Source organism: Phycodurus eques, chromosome 2 (genome assembly GCF_024500275.1).
Source record: "Phycodurus eques isolate BA_2022a chromosome 2, UOR_Pequ_1.1, whole genome shotgun sequence".
Lineage (NCBI taxonomy): Eukaryota > Metazoa > Chordata > Actinopteri > Syngnathiformes > Syngnathidae > Phycodurus > Phycodurus eques.
This window is the reverse complement of record NC_084526.1, coordinates 32,040,426-32,059,607: the sequence shown is the minus strand read 5'-3', so window position 1 is coordinate 32,059,607 and position 19,182 is coordinate 32,040,426. Positions and strand designations below refer to the sequence as shown.

Here is a 19,182-nt window from a genome sequence, read left to right as displayed (position 1 = left end):
AATAAACGTGAGTTCACAGTAACAAGAGAAAATGGAGCACCTCTCCTAACAACTCCACATGCAAGTCTTTGAGGGCAACCGTTCCATCCATTAGCTCCTCTTTCTCCAGCAACAACATGAAAAGGCGCCCTTCCATGTCTCCCAGCAGGTAGCGTGATCCATTTGGGTCCACTCGGTTGTGACAGACGATAGTGCTTTGCTGCAGTCAAACACAAAGATGTCACGTCAATAAAGCTACAGGCAAGGTGGATCTGGTAAAATATTTAAAGGTCAAACTGTAAAAAGCTAATATCATGGGAACCACAACACAACACAATAAGTGGAAGAATTAAATACAGTGGGAAACGAGGGGGTAAGTCGGACTTGTTTCCGGTGAGGGTTGGACTCCGCTATGGCTGCCCTTTATTACCGATTCTGTTCATAACTTTTATGTACAGAATTTCTAGGCGCAGCCGAGGCGTAGAGGGGGTCCGGTTTGGTGGCCTCAGTATTGCATCTCTGCTTTTTGCAGATGATGTGGTTCTGTTGGCTTCATAAAGCCGTGACCTCCAACTCTCATTGGAGCAGTTCGCAGCCGAGTGTGAAGCGGCTGGGATGAGAATCAGCACCTCCAAATCTGAGACCATGGTCCTCAGTCGGAAAAGGGTGGCGTGCCCTCTCCAGGTCGGGGATGATATCCTGCCCCAAGTGGAGGAGTTCAAGTATCTTGGGGTCTTGTTCACAAATGAGGGAAGAACGGAACGGGAGAGAGACAGGTGGATCGGTGCAGCGTCTGCAATGATGCAGACTTTATATCAATCCGTTGTGGTAAAGAAGGAGCTAAGCCGAAAGGCAAAGCTCTCGATTTACCGGGCGATCTATGTTCCTACCCTCACCTATGGTCACGAGCTGTGGGTCGTGACCGAAAGAAAGAGATCCCGGACACAAGCGGCCAAAATGAGTTTCCTCCGCAGGGTGTCCGGGCTCTCCCTTAGAGAGAGGGTGAGAAGCTCGGTCATCCGGGAGGATCTCGGAGTAGAGCCGTTGCTCCTTCACATCAAGAGGAAACAGATGAGGTGGCTGGGGCATCTGATTCGGATGCCTCCCGCACGCCTCCCTGGTGAGGTGTTCCGGGCACGTCCCACCGGGAGGAGACCCCGGGGACGACACAGGACACGCTGGAGAGACTACATCCTTCGGCTCGCCTGTAAACGCCTCGGGATCCCCCCGGAAGAGCTGGATGAAGTGGCTGGGGAAAGGGAAGTCTGGGCGTCCCTGCTAAAGCGCCTGCCCCCACGACCGACCTCGGATAAGCGGTAGAAGATGGATGGATGGGAAACGAGGGATTGAACCAAATCCTTGGTTGATGAATGAATGAATGATTAGTTCAGATTATATAGTGCATCTTCTTCCAGTCGACCTCCACAACAACTATTCTAGTAGCTCCCTACTACATATTTTTTATATTCTTGTAACAAAACTCAACCCCAGGAACTGTAATCAAATAGGTAATACTACAAAGAGGAAAAAAACAAGTCCACACAGAGAGTGGGGTCTAAAATTTTTTGGGATTGTGAGTGTTAACACCGTTGCCTGTCTCTGCGATAAAGACAAACAAGATTTAAAAAATAATAAAAACTAAAAAAAAAAAAATTTAATTTTTTTTTTAAAAAAAGATAGCAAAATATCCAGCACAAGTCTTTGCTTACTTAATTTTATGCTTCAATAAATGTAGTCTACTCTGTATGTTTATTTTTCAAAAAAGAATAATCCTTTATCTGCTGGCATTGCTAGCACCCCCTTCAATGGATTGCAGCTATTTACCTTTTAAGATTTTCATTTTATGAAGTCAGTCTGCTGCTAAAGATGCTCTACAAAATTTGACAAAATTAGAGTTCTTTTGTTAAGTTTATACAGTTAAATTAAAAATTATAAATTATTATTTGATGTTGATCTTAAAAGACGACCACTAAAGGAAAACAGGTCCACTTTTGCAATTCACAATCCATCATAATCTTTTCTGACTAGTTAACATTTACATTCCTGGGTTTCACAATGCTAGGTAAAGATAAATGGAATAGTGTAATAAACAAGGAGTTAAACTCTTTATGTTGGCTGAAGCATTGTCCATGTTGTTAATTTCCTTTAAGCCTCAACAACTACACAATCAATCAGAGAAAATAACATTATTAATCCTGTTTTCACATATGCAAAAGAAATCATTTTTACATAAAACACAACCATATCTGCTCATTTCACTGTATATACAATTACCTTGATAGTGGGTGGTGCAATAGCCAAATATTTGTCTCCATTGTGGTAAGAAATTGATTCTTGTCCTATGATTATAGCACCACCAAAAGGTTCTGGCACTAAAATGCAAGCACAGCAAAGTTATACATTACATGTATTCAACCATATAGAGACACTCTTGGATTCATTTTTTTTTAAAAGATTGTTGGAAAAATGATCAAGTATGATAACTAAGTGAGAGTTTAACAGTACATTTAATGAATGAAACTATTAAAGGCCTTTTCACACTGCACAGGGTACCGTCGACCAACCCATTCATTGTGTAAGTGCTGCCAGAGCACAACGACGCAGCACTGGGCCTCAGCAGGTGGCCAACAATTGAAACATTTTAAATGTATTTCAATTCATCTCTGCTCATAGCCGAGTGATTTTAGAGTGAAAATAGCGAGAGGTTTTAGCATAGTCTACTGTGGAAAAAAACAAACAAACAAAACAAAAAACAAAACAAAAAAGCCAGGAAAATCTAAAACATATTTCAAAAAGAAATAAGAAAATTGAGGACTCAATAATGTTGTCCTGGTGTCCTGAACTCTGGGACACAAGACATTAGGGGACATACCGTGACGTAATAAAAAAAGGCCCAGCGATGGAGCCACAGTTCCACTTCTCTGGATGTACCAGGCTGGTTGAAAGTGGTATTTTAACATTTTTAACACTAAAAATGTTAAATTATAATAAAATATAGCATAGCCACATGCTTAACTTGCATCACCTGTCCTTGTCATTATAAGAAAAGAAAAGGCTTTCCATCGTAACACAAAAATTCATATTGCTGAGCTGCAGCCTACTTTACGTCCAAACCAATCTTTACATTTTTATTCAATTATTATTATTATTATAATGTGATGTTATGCGTTGTCATGTGTGTGCTGTTATGTTCCCCCCCAGCCCTTTTTTTAATCCAAATATACAATTGTGCTTTTTGTATGTCCTTTAAGCGGGTCTCATGCCCCTTTAGGTTGTCCCTTGGGGACAAAAAAAGTGATTTGATTGATTGAAATCAGCAGGTAAGGCACAGGGATACTTCCTGTCCGATCAATTAGCATCCAGCGACAAACAAGCTTGGCTGTGTCCCCGTCGCGCTATTAGGATTCCCACACAATTTCCAGGCAGGACCCACTCAGTTCCAATATTACTGGCTCCAGGACACGTGCCCCTGCTCTACGATGGTTGCCGTTTCCCGATAGAACAAGCCCTACTGCCTCTAGACGAGAAAAGATGTGACTTAAGTGTGGCAGCGTTGATATGTTTCCCACTAACCTTAACCCAACCTAATGCTAACCTTAACCTAAACCGCCTAAGTCCCAACCCTTTCCCTAAACCTAAGCATAACAAACTTCTGCGTTTTCATTTTGTGCAAATGTGATACGTTTGGGGTGGTCATCTCATTACATCTGCATAGCCTGTGCTTCCCGCGACGGAGGAGGAAATCATGTTGCAGTGGGGTGTGTCCTGCTTGGAAACTATGTGGGAATCCTAATAACGCATCCCCGTCATCCCTGCACCGTCCTGTGCCCTGCCCCATGAAAACCAAGTGCAGTGTGTAAACACCTTTACTGATTGTATTGGTTAGTAGTAAAATCAAAATGATCCAAGAACCTGGTATGACCATAGAAGCTTCTGCCTCGACGTTCTCCTGTTTCCAGGGGCCCTTATTGAACTCCTTTTCCCTCAGAGAAACCTCGTATGTCTTGACATGGCGCCCTTGGGGGTCCTATAGTATAAGACAGGCCAACAGAGGACAAACAAATTTAGATTAGATAAACGGAGATAAAATTTTACCCTTGAACTTAGATTTCAGTAAGACCTTAGTAACTGCTACTAAACGGCCATCTTTTGGTCAGCAAATACTGTACTGTCTTCTGATTATTTTCCTAACTGATGCACAATATTTTATCCAAAGGAGTTCAGTGAAAATATAAATATACAATTTCTTAAAATTTCTGCATAAATTGGTCATCAAATGTAGTCTAATCTTCATCTAAATCACAAAAATAAGCAGTGTCTGCTTAAACTAATACCACACAAACAATTACATATTTTCACATTTTTATTGAAAATAACAGACATCCACAGGAAAAGGAGGGAAAAGTGAACCCTTGGATTTAATAAGTCGTTGACCCTCCTTTGGCAGCAATAACCTCAACCAAACGTTTCCTGTAGTTGCAGATCAGATGTGCACAAGGATCAGGATGAATTTTAGACCATTACTCTTTCCAGTTCAGCATTATTTCCTGGGTTGTCTGGTGTGAATAGCTCTCTTGAGGTCATGCCACAGCATCTCAGTTGGGTTGAAGTCAGGACTTAATATATAAAAACAAAAGTATCTCTAAAAGTATTCATGTTCATCGGTTAGACAAATGGAGAAATGGAGAAAGTTCAGCACAGTCGCTTTTCTTACAAGGAATGCCCGTCCTGTACAGACGACTGCAAAAGCATAACGCAGAATGCTCAAGGAGGTAAAAAAAAGAACCGTAGTGTGTCAGCTGAAGATTTACAGAAATCACAGCAATCTACTATACATAAAACATTTAATTGTTTGGGATGAACACACAACACGTGTGTGGAGGAAAAATGGCACAGCACACCAACATCAAAACCTTACCCCAATTGTGAAGCATGGTGGAGGGAGCTTCATTTTATGGGCGTGCTTTGTTAATTTCAGGGCCTGGACAGCTTCCTATCATCAATGGGAAAATGAATTCACACGTTTTTCAATATATTTTGCATAAGAACTTGAGGCCATGTGTTCAACAGTTGAAGCTCAAAAGAAGATGGGTGTTCCAACAGGACAATGATCCAAAACACAGAAGCAAATCAACAACAGAATGAAAAAGAAAATACGTGTTCTGGAGTGGTCAAGTCAAAGTCCTGAACTCAACCTGATTGAGAAGATGTGGCATGACCTCAAGAGAGCTATTCACACCAGTCATCCCAGGAATCTTGCTGAACTGCAACAGTTTTATAAAGAGCAATGGTATTGTACCATTGCTCTTTATATGCGCACTGTTCTTGAGCTAATCTGAAGGCCACAAGAAGTTGGGAGGTCTGTATCGATTGACTTGGCAGAAAGTTGGCGACGTCGCCGCACGATGCGCCTTAGCATCCGCTGACCCTGCTCCATCAGTTTAGGTGGCCTACCATTTCATGGCTGAGTACCTGTCGTTCCCAAATGCTTCCATGTTCTTACAATACAGCTGACAGTGGAACGTTTAGGGGCGAGGAAATTTCACGACTGAACTTGTTGCACAGGTGGCATCCTATCACAGTTCCACGCTGGAATTCACTGACCTTCTTAGAGCGACCCATTCTTTCACAAATGTTTGTAAAAACACAATCCTTAGTGCAAGACACATTAAAGCCTGGATGGAGTTAACTAAAAAAAACACCTGAAGGACTCCAAGATGGTGAAAAATAAGATTCTCTGGTCTGATGAGACAGAGATAGAACTTTTTGGCCTTAATTCTAAGCGGTATGTGTGGAGATAACCAGGTACTACATTCTCTGGAGTGACAAATCACACTTCACCATTTGGCAATCTGATGGATGAGTCTGGGTTTGGCAGATGTCAGGAGAATTCTACTTGTCTGACTGCATTGGTAAAGTGTAAATCTTGGCGGAGGGGGGATTATGGTGTGGGGGTTGTTTTTCAGGAGCTGGTCTTATCCCCTTAGTTCCAGTGAAAGGAACTCTAAATGCTGGTCACCAGCTCTTCCAGCTCCTTCCCTCAGGTAGGGGCTACCGATCAATGCAAACTAGAACTAGCAGACATTCCGACAGCTTCTTCGCTCTTGCGATCAACTTCTTAAAACACCTAACCTACAATTCCATTACAACATGCTGGAAATTTTTTGACTTGAGTTCATTGTCACATTTCTGTGGGGCCAATTATATATTACTCGTGCACTCACTGTAGTAGTCTCGCCATGCTGCACTATTTGCATATCTGTTGTTGACCAATACTGGCCACTCATGCCAGAGTAGCATCTGCTCTATTTGCACAATCAACATTGTCCCAGATTATCGCACTACTCGTCACTTTAAACCGCATATACTCCTTGAAGTCTCGGCGACCTTTGCACAACGGTCATTGCACCGGACTATTGCAATATTAGTCATTCGAACTGCTCTATGTGCTAGAGGACTCTGCATTTTTTGCCCAATTGTCAAAAAAAAAAAATAATGTACTGGCATTACCAGACAACTAGCAACCCTTTATTACTCAGCGACTGTTTTTTGTCAATGTCTTTATGTCTCAAAAGTGTTCTCTGTCAATTGACTGTCTGTTGTCGTACTAGAGCGGCTCCAACTACCGGAGACAAATTCCTTGGGTGCTTTTTGGACATACTTGGCAAATAAAGATGATTCTGATGCTGAACATAAAAGACTTTGGACAATTCTATGCTCCCAATTTTGTGAAAACAGTTGAGGACCGGTTCTTTCCCTCCTTCTTCATGACTGTGCACCAGTAAAAAAAGCAAGGTCCATAAAGACATGGATGACAGAGACTGGTAGGGATGAACTTGACTGGCCTGCACAGAGTCCTGACCTCAACCCAATAGAACTCCTTTGGGGTGAATTGGAGCGGAGACGGAGAAGTCTCGTGCAACATCAGTGTGTGACGTCACAAAGGTGCTTCTGGAAGAATGGTCAAAAATTCCCTTAAACACACTTCTTAACCTTGTGGACAGCCTTCCCAGAACAGTTGAAGCTGTTATAGCTGCAAAGGATGGACCGACGCCATATTGTACCCTATGGTTTAGGAATGGGGTGTCACTTAAATTCATATGTGAGTCAAGGCAAGTGAGCGAATACGTGTGGCAATATAGTGCATATAAGCTAAACAAGGCGTGGTGGAGGCAATGTTCCCATCAAACGCAATGCATGTACAGTCCCCTCCAAAAGTATTGGAATGGCAAGGTCAATTCCTTTGTTTTTGTTGTATACTGAAGACGTTTGTGTTTCAGATCAAAAGATGAATATAAGACAAAAGTTCAGAATTCAAGCTTTCATTTCATGGTATTTACATCTAGCTATGTTGAACAACTCAGGACAGAGCACCTTTTGTTTGAAGCCACCAACTTTTCAGGTGAGAAAAACACTTGGAACAGACATGATTAAATTAACTGACAGTTAATAACATTTAATATTTGGTGGCATAACCCTTACTTGCAATAATTGCATCATGCCTACGTCCCATTGACTTCACCAGAATGTTGCATTCTTCATTTGAAATGCTTTTCCAGGCCTTTACCGCAGCCTCTTTCAGTTCTTGTTTGTTTCTGGGGGTTTCTCCGTTCAGTCTCCTCTTCAGGAGGTAAAATGCATGCTTGATTGGGTTAAGCTCCGGTGATTGACTTGGCAAGTGTAAGACCTTCCACTTTTCCCCCCTGATGAACTACTTTGTTGTGCTTGCAGTGTGTTTTGGGTCATTGTCTTTTTGTATGATGAAACTTCTCCCGATTAGTTTGGATGCATTTTTCTGTAGATTGCCAGACAAAATGGTTTTGTAGACTTCAGAATTCAATCTACTGCTACCATCATGAGTTACAACATCAATAAAGACAAGTGAGCCCGTTCCAGAAGCAGCCATCCAAGCCCAAGCCATGACATTACCTCCACACCATGCTTCACAAATGAGCTTATGTGTTTTGGATCACAAGCAGATCCTTTCTTTCTCCATACTTTGGCCTTTCCATCACTTTAGTAGATGAGCTTATGTGTTTTGGATCATAAGCAGATCCTTTCTTTCTCTATACTTTGGCCTTTCCATCACTTTAGTAGAGGTTAACCTTGGTCTCATCAGTCCAGAAAACTTCAAAACTTGTGGCTCATCTCTGTGCTTCTTTGCAAAATCCAACCTGGCCTTCTGATTATTTTTTCTGAGGAATGGCCTGCATCTTGTGGTATGGCCTGTATATTTCTTCACTCGAAGTCTTCTTCAAACAGTGGATTGTGATACCTTCACCGCTACCCTGTGGATATTGGCAAACAATTGTGTCTGGCAAGCTAACGAAAAATGCACCCAAACACATCGGAGGAAGCTTCATCATGCAAGCTTCTCCTGAAGAGGAGACTGAAGGGAGCAATCCCCAGAAACAAACAAGAACTGAAAGAGGCTACATTAAAGGCCTGGAAAAGCATTTCAAATGAAGCACGCAACAGTCTGGTGAAGTCAACGGGTCGCAGGCTTGATGCAGTTATTGCAAGGAAGGGTTATGCCACAAAATATTAAATGTTATTAACTTTAAGTTAATTTAATCATGTCTGTTCCAATACTTTTGCTCACTTGAAAAGGTTGGTTTCAAACAAAAGGTACCCTGTCCTGAGTTGTTTAACACTTCTAGATGTAAATACCATGAAATGAAAGCTAGAATTCGGAACTTTAGTTTCCTATTCATCTTTTGATTTGAAACCCAAATGTATTCAGTATACAACAAAAACAAAGGAATTGACCTTGCCGTTCCAATACTTTTGGAGGGGACTGTATATTGAAAATAAAGCATACCTTGCTTAGTTCTCAACCCGTTTCCATGAGGTTTACTTTTTGACACCATCAAAGCATGTGCTATTAATACAGAACATTTAAAGGGAAAAAATAAAGGGTGCTCTTTCATAATTGTACAGCATTGTACGCAACCGTATACAGCATCAGCATCCTTAGGCTTTTGGTTTTCTTGCCATCCACACACATGGAATGCGCTGATGACTTAGCGTTGTGGTAGGCACACAGCTCGAAAGCAGTGACCTTGACATTTATACTGGCCTGGCCGGGCCAGCGTCTGTAGGTATGTGGTGGCCCGACCAGTGGTGGCCATCAGGTCACAGTCTATGTCGAACGCTGAAATGTTTTTTGCTGAAAATCAGAACAGCACAATAAACAGTACTGCCAACCGCAGAGTGTACCTGATAGATGAGGCACACAGTTGGGGCCTGGCAGCCATACAGGAAGTGGACATCAATAACTTGCAGCTCCTCAAGTCTGATGTTGAAGGCCTTAAGCTCACGATTGTCTCGGTCCAAAGGGATCACCTTAAACAACCCATCATACAGCCGCAAGCCAATCATACGGCATTCTGGGTCAACAATTCCAATAATACCTGTCTCTGAGGGCCGCCCAATGCGATCCTGGAAATTAAAAAAAGTTAATTTGCAGGGGTATATTTAAGCAGTATGAAACCACATTTTGAGTATTACCAGGATACAAATATGTTTATATTTTCAAAGGTGAAAATGCTTACTACCATTATGCAGCTGCGTGTCTCTAAAGCCCTACTGTACAGTTCTAAATTTGACCAACATTTTTTTTTTTTTGCTGGAGCCTAAATAAAGAGTATTCAGAAAATAACATGAGAAGAGAAGAATATACACATGTAGTAAGCATACAGGTATCTGAAGCTGCATGAGGTCAACTCACGTTTAAGCATTGGTTGGTTACTTATCGCAGGTAGTGTTTTATTGCTTTTACGTTTTACTGCGTTTAACTTATCTACAACTAGGTGTTTGAGAGATTCTTGTCTGTTGCCGACGACTGTTGAGGTGCCCTTGAGCAAGGCATCAATCCACCCACACCCAACTCAAGGGGTGCAGCACTGTTTTCGCACGCCTTCATTCTTACATCGAACCTTACATGCCTGCATGTGTGAGATCTGGTTCTGTGTGTGGTGTGCAATACAAATATATAGCACACTGCAGTTTGCACTAGTGAGGATAAGCGGTACACAAAATGGATGGATGGATATAATTATTATAATCAGTACAATTTTTATTGTTAAAAATTAGATGGATGAGGCTATCACTGCCACATTACACCTTTGCATTCAGCATTTAAGTAAAGCTTTATGTGGACTGGTGGTGCCCATTAAAATACTGTCAGAGTAACTTGCTATACATATATCATACATACATTGTTATCCATATGACCAAATCAAGACAATTAGTTTTTTATTGATCACCCACCTGGACATTCCCATGGGCACGAGTGATGATGTCAATGCTGTCGCCATTCTGTTTGTATTCAAGGATACACGCATTGTACTTTGATGTGAGAATAAATAGCAGATCCTTGTTCTCGCCCTGCAGAGCATAAGAAAGTGCTGAACCAAAAGCTACTTTGGGACACTGCAATTAAAGGTTAAATATGTAAAATTGTTCCAAACATTTATTCATGGCTCTTTGTTTTCCACCACTTAGTTTTGGAATTGTTTGCTTGTTAAACATTTTCACAAAATTATAAACATATGCATCTGATATCTTACGATCTAAAAATGTAATCTTAAGACAACAGAAGTGTCCACTGTGTATGCATACATGACTGGCAAGTAATGTGCATTTTGACAATGACACAAATTATTGCAGCATTCAGTGTGGAGTAAAAAGAGCTCAAATAAATGTCTACCTTGGGCCTAAAAAGCTCCATGACGGCAATCTTGCCATACATGCCCACTTCCTTGACAGGTCTGAGTCCTTCCGCTGTGACAACATAGATCTCCAACCTTGTGTTTTTTGCTATTAGCAAATTAAGGTCCTCTGCAGAGGTGAAGTGGCCTGTAAAATCATCAAGACATAACATGCTGTTTACGCTGTTGTTTGTGTTTATATCTGCAGACATATGTTTTAACAGACCCAGGGAAGACTGAAAAGGTTCGTTTTGACAAAGGATCCATCATCAGCATAAAATAGGATAAAACTAAATATGAAACAAATGATGGTAAAAAATTAGACAATTCTGATGATTTTTATTTTGGAACAGCTATTAGAGCTTGATACATTAAACATGACTCAAATGTTGGCTTTACAAAATTACTGTTCACGAAATTACTACTGAAATTTGCTGACCATGCAATCAATTGAGATTAAAAACTTCATCTTAATTCAAAATTGACTTGCGGAAGCAAACCTCAAGGCATGATTGTAAACATTACGTAAACATGACTGTACAGTTGCAGATCTCAGAGATCCATTAATAGATCGGATTCTAATTACCCTGGGTTTAGAGGTTGAAACAAATGCCAAAACAGACAACAAGGGTCGAATCGAATTCTATTTTAAAAGGTAATTTTATTGTAAATAGGTGTAAATTAAATGGTTGCTCCGTGCGACGATAACGATGCACCAACTTTAGGCAGTACTATAAAACGCATCTTTTCAAAGGCGCTGATAAATCAAGTAGCTATGAAGCGCTATGATGAGGTTTATTAACTTAATCTAGAGATGATTATTAATTTCCAAGTATGTTGACGTTAAAATAAAAGCGCTTTCATCAACAGCTTTCCGCGATCGTATGTGAAAAAACAAGCAAAGCCAATACATTGAACGTTGAGCGTGAAACGAATAACCAAACAGGTAAACAAAGATCTTCACCAAACTGGAGCTATCGGCTACTACAAGGCCGCTTTGACGTGCAACGCGGGAGTTCAGCTAGCATGCAGGCGTAGTGGTGGGGAAAAAAACAGCAATACGGGACATTTACCTGTTACGCAGGCGTTGACCGCCGTGGGTTTTTGAGCTGTAACCACGTAGTTGTATGACATCTTGACAACAGTAGCCGATGCCAGATAAACACCAAAATAGTGTTATAGCTCTCGCGCAGGTAACAAAATCATTGGACTACAACTCCCGGAAGTAGTTATTTACAAGCGCCGTGTCTCCATTGCAGCAACTAAAGTCGACAGCGCCCTCTTTGTCACGGAGGGCACATGGAGCAAAGGAGTAGCCAAATACATGCGCTCAATCAAAATGTTGCCTTGGATTCTAATATTATTTTTTTCTTCTTTTTTTGGTAACTTTTGTCATATACTTAATTTCTCCAACTAAAGAAACTAGCTGCACAAGGCCTTTTATTGTAATACGACAATCCTAATTACATTTTAGACTGATGCTTTAACTAACGTAGTAATGTATAATTTATTTTTAGGTTGTAGTGGCTGAGTATAAATTTGGGCATAATGATGACATTCAAAACTGCACTTGATTTTTTATTTCCAAAAGGGAATAAAACACTCCCTGAAATTTCTGAGCATTAAAATCTCTTGTTCTTTTTTTCCCCTTTTTTTCTTTTTTTTAGTAAAACAACATCAAAATCTAAAGTACTGGAATGCTTATATCATGACCATGCTATAGTAATTTGTCATCCTTAGTTGTAAGTAATGAAGTACAAATAAATCGTTACTGTACTTAAATAGATTTTTCAGGTATTTCTACTTTACTTGAGTATTTGTTTTTCTGGCAACTTTAGCATTTACTCCCGACATTTGAAAACACATAGGCCTACTTTGTCCTTTTACTTTTTTCAATCTCCACGCATAATGACAGATGTTATAAAAAAAAAATTAAAAAAAATAAAATTAAAAAAAAAAGGAGAGGGGGGCGTATAAAGTCAACTGTGGGTGAAATTTTGATTTGAATTTAAAACGGGAAGCGATGACAGATTCAGAGAAGCAAGATAATCCCCAATCATGGCCTTATTTACGAGAATAATTTCACATTGTCAACTGATCTGTCCCTCTAATCTGAAATAAACATATGCTTAAAGTGTACTTTTCACTAGTTATTGGCTAATTTAGGAGTTTTTGTTAGTCACTTTTACAGAAATATCAATGTATGGGAACAGGAACACTGTTTTGATAGCATAATTGCTTGAGTCAATGAAGCTAGCATTGGCTAGCTTTTCTTCTCAGATACAATGACTATGCAAGTTAATAAAATAGGGAAACTCTTTTGTGTGCAGAGATTTCTTTTCCTTGTGCCAAGTGATCAAAATGGGTAGAGTATATCAGTGATAGTAAAATGAATTATTATTTTTTTCCTTGTGTAGCGATTTCAGTGTATATATTTTTTTGACTTTCACTAATATAAAGGAATTTAATCACTAGCCTACTACTTTTACCAGTCTTGTTTTTCGTATTATATTTTTTTTTTACGCAAGCAGGATAGCTATATTTCTACTTTAGTACAAAGTGTGAGTACGCGTATGCCACTAACCTCGAAATATTTTACAAAATGGCGTTTGTTGGTTGAAGTGCATGCTTACCTGCCTTTCGTGGGCAAAGTTAACGTGAAATATAAAAGATGGGTGGAGTTTAGCTCCACCGTGAAGCTTTCGCGAGAATTTCCCACTTTACGGTCGCAGGTACTTGAAACTTTTTTGACCTTAGCGTGTAGCATGGGAGTGGCGTAACCGAACGTTACCGTACAGGTTTGTGCAGGAACCCGGTGGAAGAGACTTGGACCATAACACGCAGCCCATACACGCAGGACACAAACTACGCTTGGCGTCTATTGTTTTCTCCCCAGGGCATTCCTGGTGAGCTCGAAGTGAAGTTACATGTGATGGTATGCCTGAATGTGAACTGTGTTTGAAGAGTGATACGGTGTCGTGACTTGTAAGCCAGACACTTTGTTGTGGTAATTTGTGAGAAATTTGTATGATGAGCAACTCGCGAAAAACACTTTCTTTATCTCAACACAAACAAGTAAAATACTTAATTCGCTTTGAGCGCGAAACGAGCAAGACGGAAAGCATAGGTTGCTAGGGGCAACTAGTGTATACAAAGCTCAGAACCGAAAATACTGTCCGCTTGTGGAAAATCACAAAATAATGACCCCGTAGATGAAGGGAACACTTCTGGTAAAATTTCGGAAACGTATTCAACAGCTTTGGTATGATGCAGTTGTACCATGTGACATGTTCTACAAGACTTTGTTTTCTCAATGTGTGTCCCTTTGCAGGATTGTTGAAGAACAATGCCAACAAAGCCAAGCTTATCTCACGGGTAAGTTGTCCGTATCTGATCTCTGAAACGTTGGACAGCAACATTTCAATTACAGGTAAGGTTACATTTAAATTAATGACAGTTTTATCTTAAAGGTTTCATGAAAATAATATACCCGAAATGAACAATGACAGTCTATACTCATTTTATAACTTAATTCACAGGTTATTTCACAGTTTCCCTTGAATAATGGAGTCTACTGACGAGACGACAGAAAATGTTGACATCAAAATAACGATCACTCGTGCAACTAACATGGTAAGTGAAGAGAGCTTTATGTTTACCTTCAGCCCCTGCATTTTTTAAACAGTCTGAGAGGCAATTATGTATTTGGCCCATCACTTTAAAAAAAATATTATTATCTTTTTTATATTTGTTTCACAGTGGACGACTAATTAGCACATCTGCCTCACAGTTATGAGGACACGGGTTCGAATCCGGCCTCGCCTGTGTGGAGTTTGCATGTTCTCCCCGTACCTGCGTGGGTTTTCTCCGGGTACTCCGGTTTCCTCCCACATCCAAAAAATGAGAGGCTAATTGAAAACTCTAAATTGCCCATAGGTCTGAATGTTATTGCGAATGGTTGTTTGTTTATACAGTGGGTACGGAAAGTATTCAGACCCCCTTAAATTTTTCACTCTTTGTTATATTGCAGCCATTTGGTAAAGTAATTTAAGCTAATTTTTTCCTCATTAATGTACACAGAGCCCATCATATTGACAGAAAAAAAAACAGAATTGTTGACATTTTTGCTGATTTATTAATAAAGAAAAACAAATACCACACAGCCATAAGTATTCAGACCCTTTGCTGTGACACTCATATATTTAACTCGGGTGCTGTCCATTTCTTCTGATCATCCTTAAGATGGTTCATTGGAGTCCAGCTGTGTTTGATTATATTGATTGGACTTGATTAGGAAAGCCACACACTTGTCTATATAAGACCTTACAGCTCACAGTGCATGTCAGAGCAAATGAGAATCATGAGGTCAAAGCAACTGCCTGAAGAGCTCAGAGACAGAATTGTGGCAAGGCACAGATCTGGCCAAGGTTACAAAAACAATTCTGCTGCACTTTACGTTCCTAGGAGCACAGTGGCCTCCATAATCCTTAAATGGAAGACGTTTGGGATGACCAGAATGAACCCTTCCTAGAGCTGGCCGTCCGGCCAAACTGAGCAATCGGGGGAGAAGAGCCTTGGCGAGAGAGGTAAAGAAGAACCCAAAGATCACCGTGGTTGAGCTCCAGAGATGCACTTGGGAGATGGAAGAAAGTTCTAGAAAGTCAACCATCACTGCAGCCCTCCACCAGTCGGGGCTTTATGGCAGAGTGGGCCTACGGAAGCCTCTCCTCAGTGCAAAACGCATGAAAGCCTGCATGGAGTTTGCTAAAAAAAACACCCGAAGGTCTCCAAGATCGTGAGAAATAAGATTGTCTGGTCTGATGAGACCAAGATAGAAAATTCTGGCCTTAATTCTCAGCGGTATGTGTGGAGAAAACCAGGCATTGCTCATCACCTGTCCAATACAGTCCCGTCAGTGAAGCATGGTGGTGGCAGTATCGTGCTGTGGTGCTTTTTTTTCAGCTGCAGGGACAGGACGACTGGTTGCAATCGCAGGAAAGATGCATGCAACCAAGTACAGGGTTATCCTGGACGAAAACCTTCTCCAGAGTGTTCAGGACCTCAGACTGGGCCGCAGGTTCCCCTTCCAATAAGACAATAACCCTTAGCACACAGCTAAAATAACGAAGGAGTGGCTTCAGAACAACTCCGTGACTGTTCTTGAATGGCCCAGCCAGAGCCCTGACGTAAACCCAATTGAGCATCTCTGGAGAGACCTGAAAATGGCTGTCCACCAACGTTCACCATCCAACCTGACAGAACTGGAGAGGATCTGCAAGGAGGAATGGCAGAGGATTCCCAAATCCAGTTGTGAAAAACTTGTTGCATCATTCCCAAAAAGACTCATGGCTGTATTATCTCAAAAGGGTGCTTTTACTACATACTGAGCAAAGGCTCTGAATACTTATGGCTGTGTGATATTTCAGTTTTTCTTTTTTAATAAATCAGCAAAAATTTCAACAATTCCGTTTTTTTTTTCTGTCAATATGGTGGGCTCTGTGTTCATTAATGAGGAAAAAAATAAATTAATTAATTTTAGCAAATGGCTGAAATATAACAAAGAGTGAAAAATGTAAAGGGGTCTGAATACTTTCCGTACCCACTGTATGTGCCCTGCGATTGGCTGCCGACCAGTTCACGGTGTACCCCGCCTTTTGTCACAGTCAGCTGGGATAGGCTCCAGCACGCCTGCGACCCTAGTAAGGATAAGCGTTACGGAAAATGAATGAATGAAAGTTCGATTACTGTTTTACTTTTTTAAAATATTTTTTTTAATAGTGTTTTACTAACAAGCAACTAACTAGCTAAAACGTTTCATGCTTGGTGTTAGCACTAGTTCAGGAGAATATTGTTTGCATTTTATTTTATTTTTTTTACAAAAATATTATTTATGTCTTATTGATTCCGCACTTTCACCCCTAATTAAAAAAAAAACCTTTTTCTGTAAGCATGGAAAAAAGGCAGGAAATGTCCTAAGTTTTCTTCGGATGGATCTCAATGGTGGGATGTTGGGAGAGTCTGAAAAGCGTACAGTTGATCCTGTGGCAGAGTACATTGAGTATGACTTCACCTGCACATTTCCCTGCTGCAATGAAGTTCTGTCTCTCAGTGACATCCCGCATAAGCCAGTCATAGGTACTGTAAGTTACGTGAGTAGCTTATTACTGTTTTTTTACTTAACCCAAAGGTTTCTGTTGTCAAACTGCTGCTGAAAACCTTTTATACTCCCCTTCAAAAGTATTGGAGCACTGCATGAGTCCAATTTCTGTATTTTTAATGTAAACTGAAAACATTTGGGCTTGACATTAAAACATGATGAGACAAGAGATCACCATTTTAGCTTTTATTTTCAGGTACTTACATCTGGACTTAGAAGATACAGTAACCTTATTTGTAATGAGACACCACATTTATAGGTAGGTAAAAGTATTGGAACAGATTGACTTAAAAGAGGCTGAAAAGACGTTGTAAAGAAGAAGTTGTAAATCCTTTGTCTGCGATAACTGCATCAAGCCTAAAACCCATTGACAAAATCTTCTGTGATGCGTTTCCTGGTTTTTACTGAAGCCTCTTTCAGTTTTTTTTAGGGGACTGCACCCTTCACTCTGCCCTTTAGTCGGTAAAATGTGTGCTTTATAGTGTTTAAGTCTGGAGATTAACTGGACCACTCCAAAACCTCCCACTTCTTACCCCTGATGAAGTCCTTGTTGGTTTTGCCAATGTATTTTGGTCATTATCTACCGGAGACAAATTCCTCATGTGTTTTTTGGACTTACTTGGCAAATAAAGATGATTCTGATTGTGATTTTTGTTTCGTGGGGTGGGTGGGTTCAAACAAAAGCTGCTGTCTTCTAAGATATATTAAAATATTGTTAAATAAAAGCTGAAATGTTCATATCTTCATCATTTAATGTCAAACCTCAATGTTTTAAGTGTACTGCAAAAGTAAAGAAAATGGAAAAGTTTATACGTCTGTACACCTATTCCCATTTCAGTAGTCTTTTCAACAACCATGCAAGGGTCGTTTGTAAACAGAATAGTTCACATCACATTCCATTAATATGAATGATTTTGTTGTTGTCAGTGACATTGACAGAGGTTGTTCCTGAGAAGAAAAAAGTGGAGGCAAAATCAATAGTCCTGGGCCAAGCAGTGATTGACCTGCTACCTTTGCTGCAAGGTAAATGTATACTTTTCATACACTCATTAGATTTTAATAATGTTTTTGTTTGTATGTTTGTTTTATTTAGGTACTAGATGACAGCCAACCAAGGAAGATTGACATTTTGACGTTTTAATACGTGTCAGTAGATGACCTTTTGAACTGCTTCAATAATGACTGGTTTATTTATCATCAGGGAATAGAAACTTGGTCAGCTAAGAGACTCTTGATGCCTCTGGGAATCTAGACTGTGTGTAAAAACATTTTTTTGTAATTTTCTGCCTTCAGGTGAGTGCAGCTTCTCATCCACAGTCGTGCTGCATGCTACGCACGCTGCCCCAGAAAAGGGCTCCACCCCGGCCCCCATTACCAAGGTCAGTTAGCTTTGCTGCAGAACTTGCATTGAATCTTTCTGACTATTTTATATATTTTTCCACTGTGATACAACTGAATAAGGTAACCAATATAATGAAACAGATCTTAGTATAATGGAATGAAAATTGTTTCATCACTGAAAGAATTTGACGCATAAGGCTACATTGAGCTTTGTTGGATGCATTGATTGCCCAAAGCTAAGGGTAGTAACATCTGATAAGCGTTACATACCTGATAGGCGTGCTGGAGCCTATCCCAGCTATCTTCGGGCAGGAGGCAGGGTACACACTGAACTGAATTAAATAATCTAAATTGCCGATAGGTGTCAATATGAATGCAAATGGTTGTTTGTGTATATTTGCCCTGCTATTGGCTGGCAACCAGTTCAGGGTGTACCCTGTCACTCACCCAGAGTCAGCTGGGATAGGCTCCAGTATGCCCGCAACCCTAGTGAGGATAAGCGGTATGGAAAATGGATATGGTTAGTACAGTGTATCAGAGTAATATTAAAATCGTGAGGTTTGCACGAGTGAATAATTACATTAAAAAATATTTCAAAAAGATTCTTCTTCTGAAATGACAAAATATATTCGTCAAGTACAGTGTGTTTAAATGTGTTTGTGTTGTTTTAAAGTTGTATTTAAACACTTCAAAAAGTTTAAGTGCTATAAATGCTATACCAACATGCCTAGGGTGTATTTAAAAATGCTATTTCTGTATCGCAGGGTGGGTCTGGAACCTAACACTAGCGATGGAGTATTAACCGACACTGTTTCAGTTATTGTTTCCTGGCAGTAACAGATGGTCATCTTAGCAATTGGTGTTTCTAGCTTGTATTTCCCTTTCCCCAGCTGGGCATGAATTAAGAAATGCTTTTGCCGTAATTAGAAATAAACCAATGTGCAGACACAATGTTTGCTTTGTACTACAAAACACATATTGAGGTGCCCTCTG

General features: G+C 40.2%; 2 protein-coding genes across 9 annotated transcripts in view; one reads left to right on the top strand and one right to left on the bottom strand.

The window, feature by feature from the left end:
• ddb1 (damage-specific DNA binding protein 1) overlaps positions 1-11,921 on the bottom strand; it is a 61,654-nt gene extending 49,733 nt beyond the window's left edge. Inside the window, exons 1-7 of the mRNA XM_061670331.1 lie at positions 11,765-11,921; positions 10,691-10,839; positions 10,252-10,368; positions 9,199-9,420; positions 3,892-4,006; positions 2,254-2,351; positions 41-199 (exon numbers count right to left, since the gene is read on the bottom strand). Coding sequence (XP_061526315.1) covers positions 41-199; positions 2,254-2,351; positions 3,892-4,006; positions 9,199-9,420; positions 10,252-10,368; positions 10,691-10,839; positions 11,765-11,825 — 921 coding nt within the window. The 5' untranslated portion in view covers positions 11,826-11,921. The remainder of the gene's footprint in view (positions 1-40; positions 200-2,253; positions 2,352-3,891; positions 4,007-9,198; positions 9,421-10,251; positions 10,369-10,690; positions 10,840-11,764) is intronic.
• Positions 11,922-13,308: 1,387 nt separating this feature from the next.
• Positions 13,309-19,182, top strand: part of cfap70 (cilia and flagella associated protein 70) — a 45,819-nt gene continuing 39,945 nt past the window's right edge. For 7 of the 8 annotated variants that reach the window (XM_061670328.1, XM_061670330.1, XM_061670327.1 and 4 more), the window contains exons 1-7: positions 13,309-13,423; positions 13,490-13,597; positions 14,023-14,121; positions 14,231-14,324; positions 16,640-16,826; positions 17,776-17,871; positions 18,142-18,227. In XM_061670328.1, coding sequence (XP_061526312.1) covers positions 14,256-14,324; positions 16,640-16,826; positions 17,776-17,871; positions 18,142-18,227 — 438 coding nt within the window. In that variant the 5' untranslated portion in view covers positions 13,309-13,423; positions 13,490-13,597; positions 14,023-14,121; positions 14,231-14,255. The remainder of the gene's footprint in view (positions 13,424-13,489; positions 13,598-14,022; positions 14,122-14,230; positions 14,325-16,639; positions 16,827-17,775; positions 17,872-18,141; positions 18,228-19,182) is intronic. The other variant, XM_061670323.1, reaches the window with a different exon arrangement.